At 42.6% G+C, this 14544-nt stretch overlaps 1 protein-coding gene across 1 annotated transcript; it reads right to left on the bottom strand.

The window, feature by feature from the left end:
- Positions 1-1551: 1551 nt before the first annotated feature.
- LOC133022869 (growth hormone secretagogue receptor type 1-like) lies at positions 1552-14405 on the bottom strand. Its single transcript, XM_061089778.1, has 5 exons — positions 14159-14405; positions 13283-13372; positions 2399-2553; positions 1815-2274; positions 1552-1604 (listed from the first exon to the last, which is right to left on the bottom strand). Exons 1-5 carry the CDS (start codon positions 14403-14405, stop codon positions 1552-1554), a joined length of 1005 nt encoding a protein of 334 aa, XP_060945761.1.
- Between the last annotated feature and the right edge of the window lie 139 nt (positions 14406-14544).

Below are 14544 nucleotides of genomic sequence, written 5' to 3'. Positions count from 1 at the left end.
AGCGCAGGTCGGTCTTCTCTCACCAGGTGCTGGAAGGGCAGCTTGCGGATCAGCAGCTCCGTAGATTTCTGGTAGCGACAGAACTCTCTCAGAGCCTCAGTCCCGGGCCTGTAACGGTCCCGAGCCGGTAGCGGTGAGGCTCCTTCACGCCGGCGGGGGCCCGGGCGCTCTTACGGCAGCCCTGGTCTCCAGCTGCTTCCTGGGGGCTTTGCCGCCGGTGGATTTACGAGAGAGTGAATAAACTCGAGAAGTACCGTCATGTAATCCACTGATTTCAACAATGTAACTGTATTCTGAATACCATCTATTTAATTTGTAACTGTAACGGAATACAGTTACTCATAATTTGTATTCTAAATACGTAACGCTGTTACATGTATTCCGTTACTCCCCAACACTGGCTGTGTATTAGCTGTGTTAGCTGTGTTAGCAGAGAGTTAGCTGTGTTAGCAGAGAGTTAGCTGTGTTAGCAGGGTGTTAGCTGCTCCTACAGTCAAAGCTCATGATATCTTAGTTCAGTGCAGGTCTGAAGCAGCTGAATTCAGTTTATTAATATGGTCGTTGCAGAACCACCAGTGATCATCACAGCTCCCTTGTGTTTCTGCTGTTGTTACGTGTGCCTATAATTTTACAAAGTGGTTGTGGAGAATCTTGATGAGATTGTGTGCTCAGTCAGTGAGACGGTGTGAGACAGTGTGTGTGCACGAGGCTACGCACAGCGTGTCTGTACCTTGTGGACATCAGGTTGTACACCAGAGGGTTGATGGCAGCACTGAGACGGGAGAGAATCCAGGAGACCAGGTAAAAATAAAAGTATGCATCAATCGATTTGTTATTGTGTGTACTGTCAGTGTGTGTGTTATTGTGTGTACTGTCAGTGTGTGTGTTATTGTGTGTACTGTCAGTGTGTGTGTTATTGTGTGCACTGTTAGGACCGGCTCTCAAAGAAACATAGGCCATGGTCAGATGGACGATGTAGGGCAGCCAGCACAGGACGAAGGCCAAGACAATCACTCCTAATGGACATGAGTAGAAGGACACAGGAAGTGGACATGAGAATCATCAATATCTGCAGGTGATAGAATACATTTCTCACACTGTTAAACAAGAGAGCTGTGTCTCAGTTCAGGGGCTGAAACCTTCAGAGGACACGATCTACTCAACCCACCTCCTTCCACGATCAGGTAGACTGTGAAGGCTGAAACTAAATGAGACCATCTGGTCCACAGAAGAGAAGCTTGTCCTGTCCTTAAGCTGGACACGACAGAAAGCTTAATGCAGCTCGGTTTTTAACATGTGAGCCATTAGTTAACTTGATACGGTTCGTCCCTAAAGTGCAATGAGTCCTGGGACATGTTGGACCTGGAAGGATTCACTCATCAGAGCCTTCTCTGGTATGAAAGGAAGCATCTGTAGGAGCCTTTCTACTCGTGTCGCTGTGATGCAGCCCCTAAATTGACCCAAAGCTGGAAATAAAGATGCACGACAATACTAGTCCCCAAAAGTGAAACCAAAGCATCTCAATTGCCGCCTGGTGGCTGGCTGCAGGTCCTACACCTCGACTGCCTGCTTCCTTGATGGTAAAAGGTGGGACATGGACCAAACTAAAAAGTCAAAATACACATCAGATATATTCTCAACAATGGTTTCTGTCATTTTATGTGGTTCTTATAAAACTAGTGAGTTCTTTTTCTGGTAAATTTAGTTTTGATTTTCTATTGGATGATACAGCTACCACTCAGCCTTTGTCAGTTGTACTTATTAGAAGCTAAATTCCGAACCTAAGGGTGTGTGTGTTGGATTGTTTTTCTCACCCAGCATCTTGACTGCATGTTGGTGACTCTTGTCTTTACGGCTGCTTTGTGGACAGAGCCTCAGAGTCCGTCCAATCAGGATAAAGACCAGTCCCAGGATGCACAGGGGTACCAGGAAGTACAGGTCGTAGAGAATTAATAAGGCCCACATGAGGCCAGAGGGGACTGAGGATATTGATAATCTGCACACTTTGATTTCTTCCTCTTTTCCCATATAATCCACTTCCGTCATGGCCAAAAATGGTGCTGCACCGACAGCCGCTCCCAGCCAGAGGCAGCCAATGAGAGCCCTGGTTCTGCGACGTGTCACCAGGGTCTTGGAAGTGATTGGCCAGCAGACAAGCAGGTACCTCTCCAGGGAGAGAAAGGTGATGTGGAGGATGGTGCAGAAACTGCAGCACTGTGACAGGAGCATGGTCAGTTTACAAATGAAGACTCCTAAATTCCAGTCTATCCAGAACTGGAAGAGACACAATCCGTTTAGTGCACGTTCAGCCAAACCATGAGTATCTGGTCAAACCACAGTGAACTGACACAAAAAGTTGTATAAGTATATAATTATTATGGGATATATGTGAGGGCACCTGCAATATATCCAGAGCCAGCAGCAGGAGTATCAGCACGTCACTAACAGCCATGCTGCTCAGGTAGAGGTAGGTGGAGCGTCTCATATTTGGGCGAAGCCAAACCACCAGAAGAGTCAGTGTGTTTCCAAAAAGGCTGAAGATTATCAATGAAACTGAAATTAAAGGCCCACACACTAGAAAGCGAAATATTGATGATTGATTTTCATTAGAATCAGAAACTTGCACATGTTCAGTCCACAATGGAAAATGGTAAAAAACGTTCTCAGTTATAATTAGTTCTCATGATTACTGGCACAAGAAGATGTTTTTTCAGTTGTTTCCTAAACTACTATGAAAGACGAGTATTGCAATATAAGAAACAATATGGGGTCAGGTGAAAATATCCTATAAATGTTTTCTCCATAGCTCAGCAACATTTTCAGCCCCAGTGATCATTTCAATATAAAATGGGAGGAATATTTTACTGATATTTAGAACTTTAACTTCCTTAGAAAATTAATTTGCATCATTCGGCTGAAGCTTTCTGGCCAAGTTCTGCAGATCAATATATTAATAAAATGTACTGCATATCTAAATCTGGAGAATACACACACGTATCTATATGTACTAGTCATTAACTCTCCCTTTTCCTCCAGCACTTTTATTCATTTTCCAGATTGTTTTTACAGTTTCAGTTAAAATATTGCAGAGGTAATTCTTCATGTTCCCTGGAAACAGACGGGAGCAACTGGACAGTTTAATATGTGGTGTGATTTTAAATCTATGTAAATGCTTGTGTGCATGTGTTTATATAACAATATATAACGTTTTAATTGGTGATATTTAAAGGTGCTGGGAGGAGGATCTATTCATTGATTATTGACAGAAATTAGTATAACCTGTCTTTATACTAAGCTAAGCTAAGCAGCTGCTTTGTATTTACTGTAGAATCATCTCAACTCTCTGTTTTTCTTTGTAATAATTTAATAATTGGTTATAAGAGGGAAATGTTCTATTTTTTTTGTCCTTCAAATAAAGGTTGAAGTTGTTTTTTATATTTTTGTAACTAATAATAATAATAACATTAGTATCATTTGAAAATCGTCTACAGTATTATCACCATTGTTTTGTACCCACCAAGGAAGATCAATCTAGATATTGTTTCCTCCTCCTGACAGTCTTGGTTGGAGCAGTTTCTCCAGAAGCCTGGCATGCTACAGTTTTTAACTCCACAGCTCATGTTTCCCTCCTCCATTAGATCCATAAAGTTTTATATACCAATCCAACAGCTATTGTACTTACGGGCAGGACTTGCTCCTCCCTATTTAACATTGCGAGGGGCTCCAGACAGGGATGCCCTTTGAGTCCCCTCCTGTTTGCACTCTCTCTGGAGCCTCTCGCTCAGTCAATCCAGATGTCTAAAGCTATCACTCCTATCACTGTGTTTGGGACCACACATAACATATGTTTGTATGCGGATGACATCCTCTTATATCTAGGGAGCGCGCAGCAGTCTCTGCCTGATGTTTTATCTATTTTCCAACGTTTTAGTGATATATCTGGTATTGACAATACACCACTGTTCACACACATACACACACACAGTCATGAAGTTCTGCTTCTCAACTTCACATGTTTCATGCACCTCACACATACACACACACACAAGGCAGAGGACCAAAATCTGAGGGAGGTGAGACAGATAACGAACAGACCTCCCTCACTCACACACACACACACAGAGGAGGCTGTCATAAATTCTGAGAAGTCCTCTCTCCAGTGAAATTATCAGTCTTGGAATGCTTTGAGGCCGGAACACTGTGACCTCTGGTTTCACTTCACTTTACTTCACATACTGAGCACACACACTCAGGCAACATGCTTATGACCTCTGGTGGCCACAACAGTGGCATGCACGAACAACGTCATCATCACGCAACCCCAGGAGGAGGACCCAACGAGCCAGGAAGGCAGGACTGCCTTCTGCTCCGACCAATCCCAATCCAAGAAGAACCTCTGTCATGCCCAGTATCGATTTATAAGCTATGTGCGCATTTTGTCTCAGCGCCATTTTTCCTGTGCAGCTTACTGTGTAGGATCAGTGGACCATGCATGATCATTTGCTAGACACCGCAGTTTCCTGACCTGTGACCTCTGAATAAACCTGCTTAATTTTAACTTGAGAAGACGACTCCTGCCTTTGATTTCCACCCGCAACAAATTGGTAGCAGAGGGGTTGGTTTTAGACGATTGAAAGAGCGGAGTGGAAACAACCAGTCGGAGAGGAGGTCGTCGCTCGGACGGGAAAGAACCGTACTGAAGTGACTTGTCTCTCCTTGGGAAACTGATCAAACAGCTGTACTACTAAAGAGTTAAGCAGAGCCTATTTAATTGAAATCTGCATATTGTCGTAATAGAGAAAACCGAAATTTTTGATCAGAAGTACTGAGGTGAGTACAAGTTGCATATGATAAATTTAACAAAGTAATTAAATGGTCTGAAACTGCTGTGTATTGTGCAAATTGTTTTTATATTTTAATAAAGATTACCGGCTGAAGAAAAAGATTACCGGCAGCTTACACTGTAAAATAGGTCTAAATAAGTTGGTGTAGGAGTAGCTGAGAAAAAAGTCTCCCACTTAAAAAGAAGAGAGTTAAAATTCAGCCAGGCGCACATCGGAAAAACGTTCCGCGACGGCGGTTGATGTGTGGGTTGGCATGAAGACGCACACTGTAAAACGTGCGTCTTCGCCACTGTTGTGGCCACCAGAGGTCATAAGCATGTTGCCTGAGTGTGTGTGCTCAGTATGTGGAGTAAAGTGAAGTGAAACCAGAGGTCACAGTGTTCCAGCCTCAAAGCATTCCAAGACTGATAATTTCACTGGAGAGAGGACATCTCAGAATTTATGAAAGCCTCCTCTGTGTGTGTGTGTGTGTGAGTGAGGGAGGTCTGTTCGTTATCTGAAATAAGAACTGATTTGAATAATGCAACGGGAGCTACGTAGGTGCCTCCGCAGGTGATGATAAAAAAAATGACTGAGTGACTGTGGTAGAAACTGTTAGGGCGCGGCCCGTTGTGTCTCAAAAGAGGGAGTGCTGTCTCTGCCCGAAATTTAAAAAAAACGTGGCAGAGAGCACGCTTTGACTGTAAATGTTCGTGCGTCTGTGTGCAGGGAGATAACGAGAGATGTGTGTGTGAGTAGGAGTGTTTGTGTGTGTGGAAACGAGAGAAAATGTGTCTCAAGGTCAGCTGGCTGACTGAAGACACAGAAAAAAACTGACGGAGCAACAAACTGACTGGAAAACGACTTTTTCCTAAACTAGAGGTGGTATATGCGCTTGCCATCTGATATATGTTGTATGTATGGGTGGGAGGGGTAAATGTGTTCAGGACCTGCCAAAGAAAGATTAAGACTTGCACAGCAGAGGATGAAAAGGGGGAGGGCCAGAAGCCTTACAGCTTACAACTGGCGTTAAGATCACAAAGAGGCTTGGTTGTTTGTTTCTATGTTGTTTGTTTGTTTGTTTATTTGTTTTTTAATATTGCTTCATTCAGAAGTAATGAGTTCCAGAGGGAATTGATAAAATTACACTTTTTGGCACAAATTTGTTCTTTCAGATATTTCCAAAATATCTATTAGAGGAAAGGAGAAATCATTTAATATCTTATTTTTACGTGAGACAGCAGGAATAATAGTAGACAACAGTTTAATACTTCACAAGTTATTAATTTGATTCTTAATATAAATTCAAGGATGAGTGATTAACAAAATCACATTAAGGTGTCTTTTTAAAGCCCATCTCTAAGTACAGTTAATGTGGAACGTTTTTCTTTAATTTCTCTGTTTTTTATTAGTTTCTTGAGCCATCTTACAGAAGTTTCATCCGCAACTGTGGCTTTGTAACAATGATGATAACAATGTTTTTGTTTTTTAGTCTGGAGAAGTTGCTGCTCCGATGAAATGAGCCCAGTGAAAGTTAGATAACAGCTGATCTGCAAGGGTTTGATGAGAAGGGGAAATATATCTCTTCTCTTTGGTTGTTGAAATGCTGTTTTATTGACTTTTATTTTCTTAGAGCTGAATAATGTGCTTTTTATATGAGCCGAATCAATCATATCAGGATGAGAAATTCAAACTTAACTTTAAACTTAATTCTGTGCCTAGAATTAGATATTTTTTCTTTGTTTTCACCTGTAGTTGCTTTAATTCCACATTCAAATCATCCATTTAAAATTCAATAGTCAAGACATGTTAAATCTATTGACAGTTGGAATTTAAACTAGGAGTTTGATTCACCCCCATGTAACTCTTGTTAGACTCTGGAGAGTCCTAAAATAAATAGTTTCACCATTGGGAAGACGAGTAAATTAAAATCCAGTTAAAGGTCAGAGGTCAAATACACTTTAACTCATAGCCTGTTTCATCTTAAATTAAATGCAGAAACCATAATACAAGGCCCTCTGGTTACAGACTTATTTGAATGTCATATTTAAAATTCATTTGGGACCCTTTAACTTTTAAATTCAGGGAAGACGGGTTTTTATTTTGTTGTTTTGTTTCTGCAGTTATCTTAACATCCAATGCTCCTAATTTAAAAGGTGATGTTAAGCTCCACTTATTGTTATTATTGTTTTTTTTTTATCATGAAGAAAATTGTGGCAAAATAACTTTTAAATTGTTTTGATTTGTTTCAGCTGTCAACCCTGAAACTTTGATTGAATCTCATCTCACACATTTGTCCTTTGTATGTGATTCCTGTTTTATCACAGGACAGTTTGACGTCAAAGCTTCTGAATTATCGTGTTATGGAGCAGTCGAATGAATTTTTGAAAATGGTTTGAACTCAACTACTCAAACGCTGTCATATCTGCTGCTTATTGAAATTCAGCTTGTTGATCATTTAATATTTTATGAAATGCCAAAGATTTCTGTCACTGATTTGGCCGACCACTCCTCAAAAGTTTTATTGAAAATGTTGACTATCAAAAGAGGGTATGTATGTTTTGATTCAATTATTTTGTTTGTTTTTTAATTATAAGCTTATATAATCTACTTTAATCTCAATTACACATCGCAGTAAATTAATCACTTTTCTGTTTGTTTTCCTTTCAAACTCTGGGATCTGGGCTTCATGTCTTCACAAACTCACTCCCATCCAGTGTCAACACCACCTCCTCCACCACGACCGACTATACGCCTGGCTTGGTACAGTGCAAGCTTAAAACACCTGGCCTGTTGGCAAGTATCAATTCCACGAAAGTATCTTTACAAGGCTAAGATCCAGATAATTGACTCTTAAGACTGAAACAAAAAAAAAAGCCTCACTGACAATTCTTGATAATTTTGTTTCGGAGTAGATCTGAAAGAAGCTGAACAGCTTGCTCCTACACCCCTGTATGGTCACACAGAACGAAATGGCCCTGGACCTGCTACTGACAGGAGAGGGTTATAATGTGTGCACTATAATAGGAAGTGATTGAAAGACATTTTTTCCAAACTGCCCCTGGTGGCTGGGCGACCAGTGCCCTCTCCACCTCTACGCACCATGACATGACATGGCTGTAGACTCTGAAATTGCTGAATAGATCACCAAGGCTCTGATGAAGGAAAACGTGCCTCATCCCCAGCTGTTCTGTGTATGCTGAACTGGGGATGGGTGCTGTGGATGCTGTGGATGCTGAAGGGGAAACTGATGCTGTGAAGCTAAAGCTGAGGAAGCTGATGACGATGGAGATGACGATGCGACGATGATGATGAGGAGGGGGACGGGTTTGCACTGGATGGGATGATGGTTGAGGTGTACATGAACTCCCCAGTAAGTGGTCACACCCTAAAGGGGGATTAAGAGAGAGTCTGGAGGGTTTTCAAATTTTTAACTATAGTCTGTGTCTGATTGAACTCTTAAGCAATAAAGATAGGAACACTTTTAGCTAGATATTATACTTCATACAAATGATTTCAATAACTGTTGCTGCTTAGTGTTAATAATGAATCTTTCACCTGTTCTCACTTCTCGTTCTGTATTAAAGCATAATTTCGTTATCTGCATTAGACATCAAACAGAATTCAAGGAGCTGCCTCTCTTGGGGCGAAGTCAGTGTGACATCACCTCGACTCCCCCAGCACCTACGCCAGGATCCTGTTTGTGGACTTCAGCTCCGCATTCAATACCATCGCCCCAGCTCTTCTCCGGGACAAGCTGACACAGCTGAGCGTGCCTGAGCCCACCTGCAGGTGGATCACTAACTTCTTGACTGACAGGAAGCAGCGCTTGAGGCTGGGCAAGCTTGTCTCTGAGTCCTGGTCCACCAGCACTGGAGCCCCACAAGGTTGTGTGCGCTCCCCTCTTCTCTTCTCCCTCTACACCAACAACTGCACCTCCAGACACCCCTCTGTCAAACTCCTGAAGTTTGCAGACGACACGACCCTTATCGGATTAATCACCAATGGGGACGAAGCCGCCTACAGAGAGGAAGTTAACAGCCTGGCCTCCTGGTGCAGCCAGAACCACCTGGAGCTGAACGCTTTAAAAACTGTAGAGATGGTAGCAGACTTCAGGAGAAGCCCAGCCCAAACCGCCCCCCTCAGCCTGTGCGACTCCCCAGTTAAAACAGTGGAGTCTTTCAGATTCCTGGGGACCATCATTGCACAGGACTTGAGGTGGTCAGAGAACATCACCTCCATCATCAAGAAGGCCCAGCAGAGGATGTTCTTCCTGCGGCAACTGAGGAAATTCAACATGCCGCGGAAAGTGATGGTTGAGTTCTACACAGCCATCATTGAGTCCATCCTCACCTCATCAATCACCGTCTGGTTTGCTGCTTCCACTGCCGAGGACAAGGGCAGACTGCAGCGGATCATAAGGTCAGCTGAGAAGGTCATCGGCTGCGACCTGCCGGCTCTCCTAGACCTGTTCCACTCCAGGACCAGTAAGAGGGCAGGCAAGATCATTGCTGATCCTTGCCATCCCGGTCACCACCTGTTCCAGAGACTTCCCTCCGGAAAAAGGTTCCGGGCCATCAGGACTAAAACCTCACGCCATCTGAACAGTCTTTTCCCCGTGGCAGTGGGGCTCACAAACAAGCCCCCTGCATCACACTGACTCTGCATCACACTGACTCTACCCCACCTACCCCCCCTGCACATAATTTATAATTTATAACTTATATATTAATGGCACTATCACCAATCTCTGCACCTTCACACAGCACGTGCCCATAACTCTGTTACTCTGTTACTGTATATGTATATACTTTATTCTATTCTATTTTATTTTATTCTATTCTATTTCTTATATATTGTTGTTTTTTATATTGTTGTTTTATGTTCAGTGCACCAATGACACCATGGCAATTTCCTGTATGTGCAAACATACCTGGCAAATAAAATAATTCTGATTCTGATTCTGATTCTCACATAACCGTGACCTTGATAAATGGTCTGCACTGCCAAATTCTCTTAGATCTCGTGTATCTATTATTAAAATGAATGTGCTTCCCCAGATCAACTTTGTGAGTGCGATGCTGCCTTTGCCACCACCCCCACGTTTTTGGGACAAGGCCCAGCAGATAATTTCTAAATTTGTCTGGAATAGAAAGCGTCCTCATCTCAGATTATCCAGAGAGAGATAGAGCTGACGGGGGTCTCTCACTGCCTAACCCTAAATTATATCACTTGGCCTTCACTCTGCGACCTCTGATGAGCTGGTACGACGAGGGTATCGAAACTTCATGGCGAACACTGGAGGAGAATATGGTTCGTCCATTGAAACTAAATGAAATCTTATTTTTCAATGTTCCCCTAAAGAAATCTCAAGTCAGCTATGGTCCCATTGTGTCTCACGTATTAGCAGTCTGGAGGGGATCGGAAAAAATATGTGGTATTCTATCTAATTGGAACCCGTATTCACCTATTTTTTATAATGATCGTCTGTTGATTGGTAAATCCCCAATTAAGTTTGGTCAGTGTCGCCAGTGGTATGACAAGGGGATTCACTCCCTTGGTGACATTTTTGGGGACAGAGGCCTATACTCTTTTGAGGAGCTCACATTCCGGTTCAACTTGCAACATTCCACTTTTTATTTCTACTTGCAGCTAAGAACAGCCATGACAACATATGGTGTACCCTGGCAAGGTCCACTGGAGGAACACTCTTTGATCAAACTTTTGTGTCAGGCCCGGGAATCCAGAAAAATTGTATCTAAATTGTATCGTTATTTCCTAGAAAAATCTTATGTTACTCTGCCAGTGAATGCATCTTGGCGGGCAGATATTCCTGACCTTGACCCCGACTTCAGCTGGGATGGGGTCTGAGATACAGTTAAACAGTCATCCAGAAACCCTGACCACCACGCGTCCATGGTGCAAAGGAGCAAGTGTCATTGTACTGGGCTCGAACAGTGGAGGCTCTCAAAGGCTTTTTGGTGTGAGCAGAGTCCCCCCCCCTCCTCTGGTCCTGTTTTCTTTTCCTTTTCTTTGGTTTATGTTTCCTGTTTAGGTTTTACTGTGTACTGCAAATTGTGGACGGAATCTAACCATTTGATAGATCTAACTAGGTTACACTTCAATGGCACTTTTTTTCCTTTTGCATTTATGACATTTTATGTATTGTACTTAATTTTTGCTATATATTTATCTTCAGTTATATCGTTCTATTTTATTTTTATGTTTTCATTTTATTATTATAGTAATTACTTTATTTATGCGCTGTTGAATGATGATGATTGTTGTCCTTCAAATCCCAATAAAAATTTGATCACAAAAAAAAGGAAACTTTTTCTCTAATTTAAAGAGATATTATATTATTCTGACACCACATGAACCACATACAGTTTTCTTTAAATAATCTTTGTTTAAAAACAAAATAAAGTTTACACATAAACTAACTTGACTCTGTAAATACATCACCAGGAGTTATAAACAAAGTTTAACATTAAAAAACACGAACTGAGAGGAAAGAAATGATTATTTAAATGTGTTATTTTTATTCTCGAATATTATCAACATGTTTAATTGGGTAAAAGATTGAAGGTTTTATTTATTTTCTATTAAATGAGGTGGATTGTTTGGTTTCAAATATTTTATTTTTCCAAATATTTTCACAATGCAAGAGAACTGCAGAGCATACAGAGCACTCTACATTAAAGATTACAGAAAATTACATAATAAAATAAAAAAATACACATATAGATGAAATAAAACTTATTAAATAAATAAGGTAAATAATTCCCCCCACCCAAAGAGAAAAAAAAGGGAAAAAGTTGGTGCATAGGATGACACATCACAGAGAAATACTGCAATGACACAGTACATAATGTAATTCAGAGCTCCAAATAGTTACAATCCTATGGTGCCGTTGGTGGTAAATGGTAAATGGATTTGTATTTATATAGCGCTTTTCAAGTCTGATGATGACCACTCAAAGCGCTTTACAATACAGTTTCACATTCTCCCATTCACACACACATTCATACAGTGCATCTATTCACAGCACTTTGTTATTCTATGGGGGCCATTCAGGGTTCAGCATCTTGCCCAAGGACACTTCGGCATGCAGATGGTTCAGACTGGGGATCGAACCTTCGGGTTGGAGGACGACCACTCTACCCCTCAGCCACAGCCGCCCTATCGGCCGTGTATCCATGTACTCCAAATAAGGCTGCCAGATTTAAAAAAATAACTTATATTTCTTTCTCAGATGTCACAGCCCGGCTCGCGACTGCGACAAGGAGGAGACGACACCGGTGAACTGTTGCGTTTAAACAGGATATTTATTAGCCGTGGCGACAACACACAGATCTTTTCAAGACAGACTGGAACGGCTGGGAACCCCTGGGCGTGAACTCCTCCTCCCGGAGGCAGTGAGAGACCCTGGGAGACGGATCCGCCAGGCCTTTTAAGGGCAGAGCACACCTGGCCGTGGTGTGCTCTGATTGCCCCGGACGCCCACTCCACTGGCAGCTCCAGAAGACCAGGGGTCGTCACAGAGACTATATGTAATCTTTTCAAGAGGAATACAACTGTTCATTTCCACAGACCATCGGTCTATGAGAGTCGGGGAATCAGACTTCCAAGTCATTGCTATACCTTTCCTGGCCACACATAAGTGTTTGGTATCATCTTTGCGGAAGTATTTTATTTTTTCACACCCCAGGTAAGACAAACCCCGCCCCTACCCAACCTCAGATTGGCTTATTTCATTTACATTCCCCAAACTCTGACCAATCATCACTGGACTTGCCTTAATCGAACCAATCGGAGGCAAGGTGGGGTCGGGTCTTCGCTCAGCACTAATAGATTGTGGAAACATCTGAATGTTACTGTCAGAGAAAATCTGTAAATACTTGCTGCTAGCTGGGTTAGCTGTGTGTTAGCAAGGTTAGCTGGGAGTTAGCAGGGTTAGCTGTGTATTAGCTGTGTTAGCAGGGTTAGCTGTGTTAGCAGAGTGTTAGCTGTGTGTTAGCTGCTCCTACAGTCAAAGCTCATGATATCTTAGTTCAGTGCAGGTCTGAAGGCAGCTGAATTCAGTTTGTTAATGTGGTCGTTGCAGAACCACCAGTGATCACACTTGTGTTTCTGCTGTTGTTACGTGTGCCTATATGTTAACAACGTGGTTGTGGAGTATCCTGATGAGAGCGTTGTGCTCAGTCAGTGAGACGGTGTGAGACAGTGCGTTTGCACGATGCTACGCACAGCGTGTCTGTACCTGGCCGACATCAGGTTGTAGACCAGAGGGTTGATGGCAGCACTGAGACGGGAGAGAATCCAGGCGACCGGGTAAGGAAAAAAGTATGGATCAATCGATTTGTTATTGTGTGTACTGTCAGTGTGTGTGTTATTGTGTGTACTCTCAATGTGTGTGCTATTGTGTGTACTGTCAGTGTGTGTGCTATTGTGTGTACTGTTAAGACCCGCTCTAAAAGAAACATTGACTATGGTCAGACGAATGATGTAGGGCAGCCAGCACACAACGAAGGCCAAGAAGATCACTCCTGTTGGACATGAGGAGAAGGACACAGGAAGTGGACATGAGAATCATCAATATCTGCAGGTGATAGAATACATTTCTCACACTGTTAAACAAGAGAGCTGTGTCTCAGTTCAGGGGCTGCAGCCTTCAGAGGACAGAATCTACTCAACCCAACTCCTTCCACGGTCAGGTAGACTGTGAAGACTGAAACTAAATTAGACCGTCTGGTCCATAGAGTAGAAGCCTGTCCTGTCCTTAAGTTGGACACGACAGAAAGCTTAATGCCCCTTGGTTTTTAACATGTGAGCCATTAGTTGAGTTGATACGGTTCGTCCCCAAAGTGCAATGAGTCCTGTGACATGTTGGACCTGGAAGGATTCACTCATCAGAGCTTTCTCTGGTATGAATCTTTAGGAGCCTTTCTACTCGTGTCGCTGTGATGCAGCCCCTAAATTGACCCAAAGCTGGAAATAAAGATGGATGACATGACTGCTCCCCTAAAGTGAAGCGAAAGAATCTTGATTGCCCCCTGGTGGCTGACTGCAGGTCCTACACCTTCCCTTCCTCCTTGATGGTAACAGGCGGGACATGGAACAAACTAAAAAGTCAAAATACACATGAGATATATTCTCAATGATGGTGTCTGTCATTCTATGTGGTTCTTATAAAACTAGTGAGTTCTTTTTCTGGTAAATCTAGTTTTGATTTTCTATTTTATGATACAGCTCAGACTCAGCCTTTGTCAGTTATACTTAGTAAAAGCTAAAATCAGAACCGAAGGGTGTGTGTGTTGGATTGTGTTTCTCACCCAGCATCTTGACTGCGTGTTGGTGACTCTTGTGTTTATGGCTGATTTGTGTACGGAGCCTCAGAGTCCGTCCAATCAGGATGGAGACCAGTCCCAGGATGCACAGTGGTACCAGGAAGTACAGGTCGTAGAGAATATATAAGACCAACAAGAGGCCATAGGGGACTGAGGATGTTGATAAGTCGCACATCTCCTTTTCAACCTCTCTTCCCATATCATCCACTTCCTTCACTATCGTCACTTCCATCATGACCAAAAATGGTGCTGCACTGACAGCCGCTCCCAGCCAGAGGCAGCCAATCAGAGCCCTGGTTCTGCGACGTGTCAACAGTGTCTTTGAGGTGATTGGCCAGCAGACAACCAGGTACCTCTCCACGGAGAGAAAG

The sequence above is a fragment of the Limanda limanda genome, chromosome 17 (genome assembly GCF_963576545.1).
Source record: "Limanda limanda chromosome 17, fLimLim1.1, whole genome shotgun sequence".
Classification (NCBI taxonomy): domain Eukaryota; kingdom Metazoa; phylum Chordata; class Actinopteri; order Pleuronectiformes; family Pleuronectidae; genus Limanda; species Limanda limanda.
Note: the sequence above shows the minus strand (reverse complement) of the source record. Positions and strands in the feature narration are given on the sequence as shown.

What these genes read in the sequence shown, in the direction of transcription:
- LOC133022869 (XM_061089778.1), bottom strand. Translation starts at nt 14,405, where the DNA reads ATGGAAGTGACGATAGTGAAGGAAGTGGATGATATGGGAAGAGAGGTT. An exon ending in TGGCTCTGGATATATTGCAG is followed by an intron (nt 2,275 to 2,398) that starts GTGCCCTCACAT and finishes TGTCTCTTCCAG; the next exon opens with TTCTGGATAGACTGGAATTT. An exon ending in ACATGCAGTCAAGATGCTGG is followed by an intron (nt 1,605 to 1,814) that starts GTGAGAAAAACA and finishes TTGACTTTTTAG; the next exon opens with TTTGGTCCATGTCCCACCTT.